We start from the raw sequence: 14,364 nt of genomic DNA, 5'->3' as shown, positions 1-14,364 counted from the left end.
ATATGTACTCGTTGAGCCGCCGCTACCTGTAGCTAGAACAAGTGACGTGGCCAAAATACTGGTACTCTCAAGAAATCAGAGTTCAAACCCGGCCAAGTATGGGTGAGATTCATGATCATGTCGAATAATGTTCTAAATTAAAAGTCATAGTCATGGAGTGGTTGCAAACAATTTCCATTTCGGTTGCGTTTATAATAAAAATCAAAACTTTTCCTTAAGAGGACGTTTTTGTCTAGCTGTGAGATGTTTAGGGGTTGTTACGTTTTTTGTTTATACATCACTGCTTTATGCAACTCTCGGCTCTGCCGACTCGAGGAATGGTTATTATTTCTTATAGGGCCCACGTCTATGGGCCGTGGTGACCACTTCACTTCACTTCATCAGATGGCCCAATACTCGATGCCCTATCTATATTTCTTAAATAAATAGATCTGAATTGTATATGCTCTAGGGTGAATGCCACGTTAAATTAGTGCAAGTGGATTATTGGCGAGCTTCTGCAATGCACGTTCATAGCCGCGACTCACCTCTGCCCACGAGTTGTTATAATTATCATCCATTGAAACTTAACGACAGAAACGAAATTATTTACATATGTAAAGAAATTACAAATGTTATGTTCAGGGCTTCATGGTTGAGAGAAAAGTTAGATATTGACACAAATTGAATCAAATGCCTCGATTCGGTGTGACACTTACTTATTGATTGTCAAATTAAATATAACCACCGGTTCGGATGAGAAAAAACTCTAACCTGAGAAGAACCGGCGAAATTAACTCAATAGAATTGACATAAAAGGGACCCCCTTTTTTGTCAATTTGTGATTATCTACAAATATTCAATATCAAAGAATTAGGCAGGAGGCGATCGTTTGATTCGTAAGGTGTGCTATCAACCATGAACTCACTAATTGTATAATAACCTTTCGCACACAAGCGTTCTTAAACATTTTTTTTTAAGTTTGGCAACAGAGGCAATTTGATCGCTGTCTGGGTTCTGTTGTAAATCGTATATACGCTGCCCCGCAAAAGAGTCAGTGACTATGCACATGCCCTGGTGATGCTTTACCAAATCAGACAAATGAAAACAAAAGCGATTGAAATGATTCCTCGAGTCTCGTGTAGCGGCAGCGGGCCGTTATGCAATGCGCCTAATTATATATCGAAGTTCTAATTATCATTGTTACGTCATTTCATGTTTTGTGTGGATCGTAATTACACAATTAATTACGGATGAAATTATAATGTAATAAAAAGTTTTGTCATGACTTAACTATTTCCGGTCGTTACATTATTTTACAAAGTGTGCTGCAGAAACTCTGAACGAGAATGTTATTCTGTCAATTATACTATTATCGCGAACGGTTGGCGTGCTTGCGCCTGTGTTGTTGACGGCCCACATTTCTTCGCAGATAACATGAATGGTTGAACAGCCAGCATTCCCTGCAGTAAATGAGTTCCACATGGACGATGTAAACTGAAAATTACATATTTCTTAATTTATATAGAAAAAGTGAACACCACTATGCTCAATGTGCCATACTTTTGTAATTTAAGTAAAACTTTAGGAACACATCCTATTTTATGGCGTTGCCGAAAAATTTCCTTTTTAGTTTGGTCCAGGGATTACTGCATCGATTTTAATTATAATTTGACCATAATTGTACTTATGAATATGAATTTAGGTAACCAATGCCGCGCCTAGGTTGACGACTGACTGTTGTCGCCCAAAGCTGTTGTCGCGTTGTATATATATTTTATTTTTTGTCGTCATCATATATTTCGCCGTCTTAAAAGATTCATTTAAGAGAAGTGCAGAAAATGCGAGTCACGTTATATACAAGTGATAATTGTAAGCTCATGATGTTGCGGTCGCGCTGCTGATGTCGGCGGTGGTGTCGCAACTAATTGCCAGAGACGGCGGCCACGGGGGGCACTGACTTCAAACATAAAACAATAACTTAATTTGATGCAAGCTGACAGAATACTCGCTGATTAAAGGACTGATTTTTAAGAGGCAGCGATGTTTAACAGCGGATCATCCAGCAACATTTGAAAGTAAAATTGCAACTGCTTAGTTGCAATCCATTTGAATATTTTTATCTCGCCGCAGTTAATTCAGTCAAATTGAAATAATAAAATATACATATTTCAATAATTTTATACGAGTCGTTCATTATTCACGCGGCATGTGCGCCGGTCGCGTCGTGACGGCGCGTGTGTGTGCGTGTGTTCTCCGTTAGAGCGGTCGAGGGCCTTGACCTCGCTGACCACTGACTCACGGCTACCTGTACCTGTAACTACATTCCTCTGCCCTCCAAGCCCGGAGGATGCAACTGATCTATTGCCGTTCAACCTGATCACATTTCTAGTTCGGTAACCAGCACTTGATAGCTCGTTCAATGAAACCTTGATTTGTAGCTAGGAACATGCTTTATTTTTGTTTCATTGAAGTATTCAAGAATGTGAATGTTTGTGATTACCACACTTTTCAAGTTATTCTTTAATTATATACAATAACAATCAAACTTTTTCAAGCGTGCATGACACGGCTCTAGACAACACTCAGCTGACGAAGGAGCGGAAAGGAGAAAGTACAAAATAAAAATTGAAAGTGAGTTATTATGATTGTTTTGAAATGTAAATGAAAACTAAGAGAAGACGAAAGGTGCTCGAGCCGGCCGGTGGAGTCGTCTCCGATTTGTTCCACGTCTCGCAGCGACGCGCACTGACTGCGCACAGCTCTGACTTTGTATTTTATTAATAACATTTAACCGTTAAAGCTACGATTGAAGGTGGCGATAATGACGCCCTAACTTATAAGATAATGTACGCGCGTGGAAACAATGGCGTGAATCATCGCTACACTAAATAAGTAAAGAAAAATGTGTGCGCCCGTCTAACTACATCATTGGCTTCGAAGACTCTGGAAAATCGCTTTTTAGATGAAAAGGGGCAATGTCCCCTTTTGGGGAAGGTGGGTACGCTCTCTTGTTAATTTTGGATAATAGATACAGATATGCAAGAATTTTTTTGGAACATTACTATAGCGCGTATATTAAGATGTAGTTAGAATTGACGGTTTCCATCTACTAAAACCTAACCATCAATTTGATATAATAAGACGGCGTGTGACTGTCAGACAATTATACATATTTATTGTTCATAAAACTTAATGGTAATTGTTTTTTTAATGCTATCCGCGTAATGTACCCAGTCGGCTAGTGAGCTAATGTCTCCGGTTCACTGCCAATCGCAATATTAATATTACATTTGTATTTATCTCGCCGGCCGCTGATAGTGCACTCCGAGCTTAGTTACACAACCGAGCGGTTCCCGGCGGCGGACACTACGCGGCTCATTGACGAATGCGCGGTCAAAATATTGTTATATGCTGTGTTCAGTGACGTCACCTATTAGTTCGTGAGTAATGTCTCCTTACAAACGCACGCGAATCACAAAACGATACCGTCTGTCTGGTTGGATTTGTACGCGACGTACTTTCATGTCAGTGTGGGGAAGACATCATTTGAGAAGTTTTCAATTTTTCAAATATTATTTGATAATGATAAGCCTAAATTAGTGAATATTGCATTTCACTCTCCATTGAGGTAGGACGGTACTACCTTTTTATCACCTATTCTCCTGCTCAACAGAACTCGGTATTCCGAGCTGAACGAGGCGCTAACTGGGGCTAGAGTTGACACATTCCTATTCCAGCCTCAGCCTCGCCTCGGTTGGTATCATTAGCGACCTCTGTTTTCACACCTCCGCGACTGCGACAGGTCGTCAGCCGGGATCCCCTTGATAGTATACAGTAGATCGGTTTTTCCGAATCGATACGATTTGGGAACCTTCAGAAAAAGAACGTACTTCTTCATTAAAGGTTGGCAACGCACGTGCAATCTCTTGGTGTTGCAGATTGCCATACAGCAACAGCCTGTAAATTCCCACTGCTGGACTACAGGCCTCCTCTCCCTTTGAGGAGAAGGTTTTGGAACATATTCCATCACGCTGTTCCAATGCGGGTTGGTGGAATACACATGTGGCAGAGTTTCTATGAAATTTGTCACATGCAGGTTTCCTCACGATGTTTTCCTTCAACGCTGAGCACGAGATGAATTATAAAGACAAATTAAGCACATGAATCAGCGGTGCTTGCCTGGGTTGAAACCACTATCATCGGTTAAGATGCACGCGTTCTAACCACTGGGCCATCTCGACTCGCAGATTGCCATGGGCGGTGGTGATCATTTTCCATTAGGTGAGCCTCCTGCTCGTTTTTCCCCTTTAACATAAAAAAGATGATGTGCTAGTACAGACGTAACCAATAATAGTTCTATTCAATAACAGCAAACTACTATTACATAAATATCTTTAACGTTATTTGATTACAGCGAACGGCAATAGCGCGCTCCAATTTAAATTTCTATCCGGATATATTGTTAAAAACGGGACGGATGAGCGGACTGCGATTCGGAATAGAATTGAATTTCAATTTCCCCTTAATTGAGTGGTTCTGGCGACAAAGCCTTGTGCCGGCCCGCGGCCGCGCTCGCGATAATCACCGTAACAGCTGTAGTCTGTACTATACTGGTGACCGCACTCGGCGCCGCCCGTGTGCCAGCTCATTCAAATTAAGCTAAGTGCTATCTGAGAACTTCCTGACTATATTTGTTTAATATTTTTTAAGGCTGATTTCAATGTAATAATGACGTGATTTCTTTATTATTTTTAATAGCCAAGGTATTAGACTATACTTTTTGCATTGATTCGTAACAACTTACTTTACTTCCAAATTATTTATTTCATCATTATTATATATTTACATTATGAATAATTTCATATAACATATAGTATATGTATCCCTATAGTTAGTTGATTAGCAGGCGTTTTATATTACACCATATCTCAAATGTAATATTAATTTTAGGCTGAAATAAAGTTTTAATATTTAAAAATGTTGATAATTTATCAACAGCACAACATTTGAATTGGCGAGGCGATTGTAATTAAGAGCATTCAACTAATTGATAAAGTCTGACATTGACGCAGCAGCGGCGCGGGATGCTGCCCGCTCGCGCTCGGGCACGACCAGCTCTTTTGAATCGTTTCTGCACTTGACAAATTCACCGGTACCCCCGGAATTTACCGTGGTAACCAGCAAGAAATTCAGTTGCTATGCTAGATCAAATTATATGTATTGTTAACCGGGCAAAAATAAATATTACATACACATCAACGAACTCTAGCGGCTAGTATTCCTTATTCATACTTACTTATACTTACTTATTAAGTTTCGGTGTTACAAAATTCCCTTTCCCTCAAACTTTACCCTACACCTAGTGTGTATTCTATGATTCCGTAATATATATGGTTATCATCTCAATGTTATTCTGGGTACATTACCTACGTACCCAGAATAATATTATCGTCGCGCTATTAGCATGTCCTCAGGCATCAACTTCCATGTACTGTGTATTCATACACACACGCACACACAAACACACATGTAGCACATGTATGTATCTATATACGGGAATCCCGGAAGGCTGACACTTGTCAATCGCACGATCTGTCAATTGTCACGTTAAGATAACTCCATAAAATAATTTGATAAATCAGCAAGCAGCGTATTTAACATGTATGCACTTTGACTTAAAACGAACTGAATTTTCTTTATACGATATAAAAGCCCTACTTATCGATGTTATATTCGGAGTACATTTGGAGCAGTTTTATGTAGATTTCAACCCCCTGATTGTTAGGTTTATAAAATATTGAGCTCCCTTAAGATGTTAGTAGTTTTCGCTTGCATTTTAGGTTGCTTTGTTTAGGTTGTGAGGTAATTTTCAAAAAATATATTTAAAAATAATAACCTAGTGTTTTTCTGATGTATAAGCCATATTTAAGATTTTAAATTAACATGGTTATTTTTATTATTAAAGTCATTAATTTCGGGATATTTACCATGTTTTTTATTTTTGTTCGGTGGAGTTCGATATTTCGACATTGTCTACGAATGCCTTGTTCACGAGTCTCGTGATAAATTCACGATAACTATATAAGCCATATTGCTGTAAAGTTTTATCCATTCATTAATTTTGTAATAAACGTCCATAGGAAGTAAGGTTTAGTGTCTAAATATTCGTTATACAGGCAATAGTTATATTACAGTTATATCATTGTAGTGTGAACAGAGACCAAAATATCGGGGTACACGTGAGAATACGGCTTACGACTGCGGGCGGTCTGAGCTGATCTGTCTTCAACAAAATATATTCCCGCCGCATAATTTATTAAATAGTTTTCTATAATTTCTCGGGTATCTTGAGCTTTCTTTTTTATGTTTGTTTAACACTCGCTTACTTAATTATATTATAATTAATAATTTTATATTTTGAGAGTCCAAGGCTTGTTTCCAAACCGCTACAATTCACTAGAATTCGAGCAGTAATTTAGCAGCGCTCTTTATTTATATTGTAGATCCTTTTTTAAGTTAAGATTGTATGCCATGAAAAATGGCGTAATTTTTTTTCATTTATAACAGTTAGGCGAATTGGTCCACCTGATGGTAAGTGGTCATCGTCGCCTATAGACATTGGAGTTGTATGAAATGTGAACCATTCATTCGTCGCCATCGCGCTACCAACCTTGGAAACTAATAATTCTGTCCCTTGTGTAATAACAATGGCTCTCATCCTTCAAACCGGAATACTACAATTGTCGTCTTGAGATATTCACAATTGCTGAGGAAAAATAATGTAATTAGTATAATCAACAGGCAATTATTTTCATCGATATTTCCGACTGGTATGGATTTTACGTGAGAAGGAAAACGTTGGAAAATTGTTTCCTATTTGGAAAATTTGTATATTTTTTCTATTTAACGAGTCTCGAGTCGACATCGTGGTACTCGTTTCCAGTAAAAGTTGCCTTCTATTAGCTTTAACAGGAACCCTCTTTCTGAGAACGAACTGACTTTCTCACATGGATCGCGACCGCTTGATCCGCCACGGCGACTGCGGGCACGGGGTTGTGTAGTCCTTCACTCTGCCAGAAGTCCCATGCTAGTTCTCCGCTTATCGTGTTTGGATAATCGAGCCAGTGCTCGTAGCGGACAGCTCCAGCTAGGAAAATAAAATCGCTGATATGTTATTTCCGCAAACAGCTTTATTATGTAAATTAGTATAATCACAAAATTCAATCTAATCACGAATACACACGATTTCATAAATAAATGTCTAAATGTTATTTATACGTGAATAAATAATGATTGAAAATACGGTTACGTATCGCTCGATTATATTATTTCCGTATAATCAATTATAATTATCAGAATTCATACTGTGACGAAAAAGTTTTTATGAAAACATGTTTAAACGTGTTTTTAAAATATGCACTAATTAAGATGAACTTGTGAATATGTACAAAAAGACGTAACCGCCTCAACAACCGCTTCTACTGAAATAATAAAATGGACTTCTGATTGTTTATATATCTATGTTTTATGTCCTTTATTAAAAGCACAACACCTCTTATTATTCTATCTCTTAATATTATATCTCCACTGGTGACAGGAGGGTTGGCTCAATCAACGGGGAAATGAATATTTCACAGTGGTTTTGCCACCACTCTACGCTGTCATGATGGGTATATCAGTTCTATTTTTAGATAATCAAGACCTAATGTAAATAATTGTTAAAAAAAAAAACAAATGAGAATGTATAACAGATAAATTTAGAATAGTTTTTGTTATTAATGTAGCCTACGAAGAATTATATGTATATAATAGTACTTCCTCGCGTTAGGTAAGTAACTTCGACCGAGGCCCGAGGACGGCTGAAAGTAGGTTATAAAGGGTAGCTCGTGTAACCAAAGTTATTGTAACTCGCGCGAAAGCAGTCGTATTACAATATTGCTGATAGGATTTATGGAACTATTCACTTCAGATATGAAAGCTCTTGTTCGTTGTAATTACTTCGGCGTCTATTGAAGTGCGAGTGCGAGTTCGTACCGACGCCTCGGCGACCACGAACTAAACCCCGCACGACACGGAATTAGTGTGTGCTAGCGAATAACCCGTCTTACGCTTCTCATACCATGAGGGATGGGAGTGCATGTCGTCTCGCAGCCGCTGTTTGTTTAAGTTTTGCGGCACAAAATCTTGAGTAAAGATGTGATTGGGGTTGTCGACATAATGTAGAACGTCTCTGGTCTGAATCACCTGCCTTCTTATCGAATCTGGCTTATTCAAATTAGCTGAAAGTCCAGTTGCTCCGCTGTATTTATCCTTTGGTACAGGAACTTCATATTTTTTCTTTGTCCTTAGACAAGGCAATAATATACCAAATGCTCATCCCTGTCTTCAATATTTTCAATATTATTATTATTGCTGACTTGGCTTTTTAATCAAATATGCAATAAATGTTAGGTTTCCATTTTCTACAGTTAACTTATCCCATGTGTTACTTCTCAGGTGAATTGGTGGTGGAGGTGGCGATTCACAAATATGGCAAATATAAAGCGATAAGTCACAGAATAATCGCATACGAATTGAAGCGCCAGTCACGAAAAACAAAGTGTTGTGTCGAGCTGCGATTGAAGCTTTTGTATAGTTGGGTTAAGTTGTTTCCGCTTCCTTAGCAGCGGCTAAAAAGTTTAGTTTTGTCGCGGCTGTCAGCGCCTGCCGGCGAGGATGACAGATACGAGTACTCGGGAAAACCTGTAAAGTCCATGTGATACTAGTGTAGTCACTTCTCGGGGAATGGGAGCCAGAATTAAAATATTATTACTATACGACCCCATGAGTAATAAATATTCCAGTTATAAAGACAACTGGTACAACTAACCGAACCTGTTTCATTTATTTATAACTAGCGACTCGCCCCGGCTTCGCACGGGTGCAATGCTCGTACTAAATATACTGCTGTCATTATATACGACGATATTTCCCTGCATTTTAAATTCATAACATCTAATGTTGTCTTAAATTTTCGCGATTATTACACATTTAAATAAAACTGGTTATAACGGATTTTAATCGCGTATATTAATTATTTTGGACATCCCTCACGGGTCTACCCGTGACCACGACCGCTGTAAAGTGCTCGAAACGTCGGGATGTCCAAAATAATTAATATACGCGATTAAAATCCGTTATAACTAGTTTTATTCAAATTTGTAACATCTTCTGAAATTGTTCTGTAGGTCCAAATTGGATAAGTATTTTTTTTAATATTTTTAAATATTGAACAACATCACATACATTACTCTCATCCCAATGTAAGTAGCTAAAGCACTTGTGTTATGGAAAATCAGAAGTAACGATGGTACCAAAAACACCCAGACCCAAGACAACATAGAAGACTAATTAATTTTCTACATCGACTCGGCCGAGAATCGAACCCGGGACCTCGAAGTAGCGTACCCATGAAAACCGGTGTACACACTACTCGACCACGGAGGTCGTCAAGTATTACAACTGTATTGCTTAAAAGCTTTGTAAAAAAGCCATTATGTCTTGTAAGAGCCGAGATGGCCCAGTGGTTAGAACGCGTGCCTCTTAACCGATTATTACAGATTCAAACCCAGGCAAGCACCACTGAGTATTTATGTGCTTAATAAAATAATTCATGAGGAACCATGTATGTGTCTAATTTCATAGAAATTCTGCAACATACATTACATACATATATAATTGTATTTAACTAATATGATTGGGTTTTTTAAATGTTGAAAAAGAGTAACTACTGAGTTTTTGCCGGCTCTTCTCGGTAGAATCTGCTTTCCGAAACGGTGGTAGCTTCAATTAATTATTAAATGACGATTCAAAAGTGATTGTAAAAGCCCACTTGAATAAAGTTTATTTTGATGTTGATGTGTATTCCACCAACCCGCATTGGAACAGCGTGGTGGAATATGTTCAAAACCTTCTCTTCAAAGGGAGAGGAGGCCTTATCACAGCAGTGGATAAATTACTGACTGTTGTTGTTGTCGTTGTCTCGTAAAAAGTAAATTATTTGGACAAAAAAATAATAGACTTTTTAAGGTGAACGATATTGTACCTAGTTCATTATTTTGACTTTTCTCGTAGGGTGAACCCTGAACGCTGGTTGAAAACAATTTAAGCTCGAAAAAAAAGAGTTCATTTATATCATCAAATCAGTAATTTCTCAATGTTTTTATCTACATTATGCATATATTGTAAATATGCACTCTCATATCTATCTATTAAAAAACGTCATAAAAATCCATTGTGCCGACTTAAAGATAGCATATACAATATCTTATATCTTTAAGTCGGATCGCTGGACGGACATGACTGCGGGATGCAACGCAATTTTATACTATGTAGTGATATCGAGAAACAGGTAACCTTCTGTCATAGATCTTTTGTGACACACTCAATAGTTTAAGTTTGACGCGAGCACGGTACCTACTGTACAAGAAATAATATCAGCACCACGATTTGAAGGCTTAGTCCTTGAGAGTTGGTACTGAATCCATTCCATAACGAAAAATTTAAAGTTTTACTCCCTCTGTGTCTGTTTTCAACAAATGGCTTCTTAGTGGTCAGTGGTAGTAATGATGGATTGCAATTGATACGTCTAATGGAGTCGCACATTCTTGAAGGCGTGTGCTCGATACCAGCAGTTGTGATAAATGAGCTCATTTCTCGAGACCGAAAAAAATATTAGATAGTTATTGGCGAATAATACAGGTCGTATTAAAAACCTTATGAAACCGGATTTGAAAATCAGTAGGGCTTTAATACAATGAATACGATGTGCGGTCGTTGTGTGTAGTCGACTACAAGTAGTGGTCACAGTTGAGTGTTTCGGCTCGTACATAAAACCCATCGAACGGTGGCGCTAAGCGCAGTGTACACTGTATGCATATGTAGACTTCGTAGTATTCGAGATCCAAATTTGTCTTATTACAACAAGCGTTCAAATCGATTGACAGCTGTGTATATTTAAAATCTTTATTAAATCCTGCCAGCATTAAGTAACGGAACACTCCATGAATTGTATAAATATCAAATTACAATCCTTTCGAAAAATTCGAATATTTTAGTAGAATATAAATTAGGAATTTGTAAGAAGTATTAAGTTTGTATAGTGTGAATTGCCCTTCAGCCCGGCCTCATCCTAATCGCACAAATGTTCTTAAATCAGTCATAATCGTTACGTCAACATCAAAGTCGTGTCAAGTCACGACAAGGCGTCAGCTTAAATATTCTTCAAAGTCTCGTCAACTCGGAGCGAACACGTGAATGATTTAAAGTGAATACGAGTTTGCGAAGGTCCTCCGGCGAGGCGGCTGACGAGATTAAATATGTACATGTTTAAGCAATTAATTTTACGACCTTTATCGTAATGCCGATTCCGTGTTCGTGTCGTCTAATTAACAAATGAGCCGATCTGCTCGTGAGTGATCAATATTGGCCGAACGGAGACGTGACCGCCGGAGCGCCTTGACACGGTTACCCATTATTTGATTTTAACGTTATTACTGCTTACGAATACTTTTTTTGGGACGAAATTGTGTAGAAATATTTATTTGTACATACACATCAGTGCCGCGAGGTAGCTTAGTAGATACCATCTCTCGGCTGACGATCGGTATTTGCAAATAGGTAGTTAATATGTTATTGTCAACTTAATCGTGCTTATGCTCGCTTTGAATCAAATGAAGTTTAAAGATGTTTGTTGTTTAGTTAAGTACCAATAAATCACAACACACCTTCAAATTGAAGTAGGTTCATTATCCGTCCGGTGTCAGGGCTGCCAACTTGACAACTGTCATCGCAACACGCCTCGCAACTTCGTTCCTGCGCAGCTGATGCTGTGTAGCTTTGGTTTTCATTTCAAGCAGGAAATTTTCTTTTCTTGTGTGCAATCTGATATTATTTATGTTGGAAATAAATACCAATTATACGTTTATAATTTAAGAGTTTATATTAATTATACTAACTTTAACAAGGATTTCAAATTCGAACAATAGAGTAAAAGTTTGCAAATAATTTACAGACGCGGCAGTGCAGCGTCCCATCGGGAGGCGGGTGAGGCGAGCAATGGGCGCCATCGGCGCGGCTGGCGCCCTGCGGCGTTCGCACGCCGTCGCGCTCGTCGCCCTGGCGGCGCTCCTGCTACTCCTCCTGGCGCGCTCGGCGCCCCCGCCCCCGCCGCGCCCGCGCCCCGCGCCCGTCCCCGTCCCCGCACCGGCAGCCGTCCCCCTCGACTCCGCTCCCCCCGCCCCGCCCGCATCTCGCATCGCCTCCAGCACGCGGACGGCGCGGCCCGCCAACACGACGGCGCACAACGCCACGGCGCAGTCGGCCGCGCCCGCCGCCCCCGCCCCCACGGCCGCCCCCGCCCCCGCCCCGCGGCGCGACCCGCGCGTGGTGCTCACCCGCGACCTGTACGTGGCCGGCCACGAGCGGCCGCACCCCGAGCTGTGCCCGGCGCTGGGCGCGCACCTGCGCCTGCTGGTGCTGGTGACGTCGGCGCCCGCGCACGCGGCGGCGCGCGACGCGGTGCGCCTCACGTGGGGCCACTACGCGGCGCGGCGCGACGTGGCGCTGGCCTTCGTGCTGGGGGCGCCGCCCGCCGCGCTGCGGCCCGCGCTCGAGGCGGAGGACGCGCTGTACGGCGACCTCGTGGTGGGGCGCTCCGTGGACTCGTACTCCAACCTGACGCTGAAGACGCTGTCGATGCTGGAGTGGGCCGACACGTACTGCCCGCGCGCGCCGCGCCTGCTGAAGACGGACGACGACATGTTCATCAACGTGCCGCGGCTGCTGCGCTTCGCGGCGGCGCACGGGAACGCGACGCGCACGGTGTGGGGCAAGGTCGTCAGGAAGTCGCTGCCGAAGCGGACGACCAAGTCGAAGTACTACATATCGCCGCTGCAGTTTCCGGGGAAGGTGTTCCCGGACTTCGCGACGGGCCCGGCCTACCTGCTGACGGCGGACGCGGTCCGGCCGCTGCTGGAGGCGGCGCCGGCGGAGCCCTACCTGCGCCTCGAGGACGTGTTCGTGACGGGCGTGCTGGCCGGCAAGCTGCGGCTGCGGCGCCAGCACGCGCCCGAGTTCTACAACAAGAAGGTGGCGCTCCACCCGTGCGCGGTGCAGCGCGGGATCGCCATCCACATGGTGCAGTACCACGAGCAGTTCGACCTCTGGCGCAAGTTGCTGGACGGGAAGACCAAGTGCGCCAGCTAGCCAGCGGACCCACGCCGACACTGAGTGCGAGTACTCTTAAGTCTGAATACTTTCGATTTTAATTTTATACAAGCCCGAGATATAAAAAGGAAACGAGATCTGATTTTGTTGTACGAAGAATTTTTTTATAGTCCTGAATATTATTTAGGAATGAATCTCACTGAATAATTTATAGTAATAACACGAAGAGGGGGGGGGGGGGGGGGCAGGACGGAACGTGACAACGACGGCTAGTCATTCACCGCGTGACATACTGTACTGTCGTGGGCGACTAACGATTACTCAAACGTATATCCATATGATATTATTTTTGTACCTTATTATTACAAATTATATTTTTTATATTACTTTCGTGTGTACATTTTACATTGAGATATTGTAAAGTAGGCGCTAGACTCGCGACGCGTGGCGACACAAAGCGACGGCCACACGCGCCGCGCGCACTCGCGGGCCGCTGTTAGGGAATCGTGACAAACCTAGGATACGCGAATTAATGTACCTTTAGTGTAAGTTCCCGGAGCCGCGCGGACTCGACCGCGAGTTGTGGGGTATTTTTCTGTAACCTTTGTCCCATGGTGAGCTGAGATGGCCCAGTGGTTAGAACGCGTGCATCTTAACCGATGATTGCGGGTTCAAACCCAGGCAAGCACCACTATATATATGTGCTTAATTGTCTTTATAATTCATCTCATGCTCGGCGGTGAAGGAAAACATCGTGAGGAAACCTGCATGTGTCTAATTTCATCGAAATTCTGCCACATGTGCATTCCACCAACCCGCATTGGAACAGCATGGTGGAATACGTTCCAAACCCTCTCCTTAAATGGAAGAGGAGGCCTTATCTCAGCAGTGGGAAATTTACAGGCTGTTACTTTACTTTTTTACTTTTTGTCCCATGCGTGTCCAAACGACAATGTAAATTTAGTAAATTACGATAAACAATCAAATTTGTTTTTTTACCAAAGTAAAATAATAGAAAAATACCCCCCACTCGGGCGCCGCGTCCGCGCTCCTTCCGCGAGCCTCGTGCCGTTTAGATGCAGCCGAAGTGTGTGTGGCGTGGTCTTGTTCGCCGACGCAAGCTGCTGAGACCTCTTGTCGCAGCTCTCTGTTTTTGTTGCTATGTTGTACAACTTT

At 41.7% G+C, this 14,364-nt stretch overlaps 1 protein-coding gene and 1 pseudogene across 1 annotated transcript in view; one reads left to right on the top strand and one right to left on the bottom strand.

Annotated features, from left to right (window-relative positions):
• LOC124539161 overlaps positions 1-8,865 on the bottom strand; it is a 26,670-nt pseudogene extending 17,805 nt beyond the window's left edge.
• LOC124539314 (beta-1,3-galactosyltransferase 5-like) overlaps positions 1-14,364 on the top strand; it is a 21,601-nt gene extending 7,237 nt beyond the window's left edge. Inside the window, exon 2 of the mRNA XM_047116673.1 lies at positions 12,035-14,364. Within this exon, the coding sequence (XP_046972629.1) occupies positions 12,079-13,227 (1,149 nt within the window). The 5' untranslated portion in view covers positions 12,035-12,078 and the 3' untranslated portion in view covers positions 13,228-14,364. The remainder of the gene's footprint in view (positions 1-12,034) is intronic.

The sequence above is a fragment of the Vanessa cardui genome, chromosome 22 (genome assembly GCF_905220365.1).
Source record: "Vanessa cardui chromosome 22, ilVanCard2.1, whole genome shotgun sequence".
Taxonomy (NCBI): domain Eukaryota; kingdom Metazoa; phylum Arthropoda; class Insecta; order Lepidoptera; family Nymphalidae; genus Vanessa; species Vanessa cardui.
Note: the sequence above shows the minus strand (reverse complement) of the source record. Positions and strands in the feature narration are given on the sequence as shown.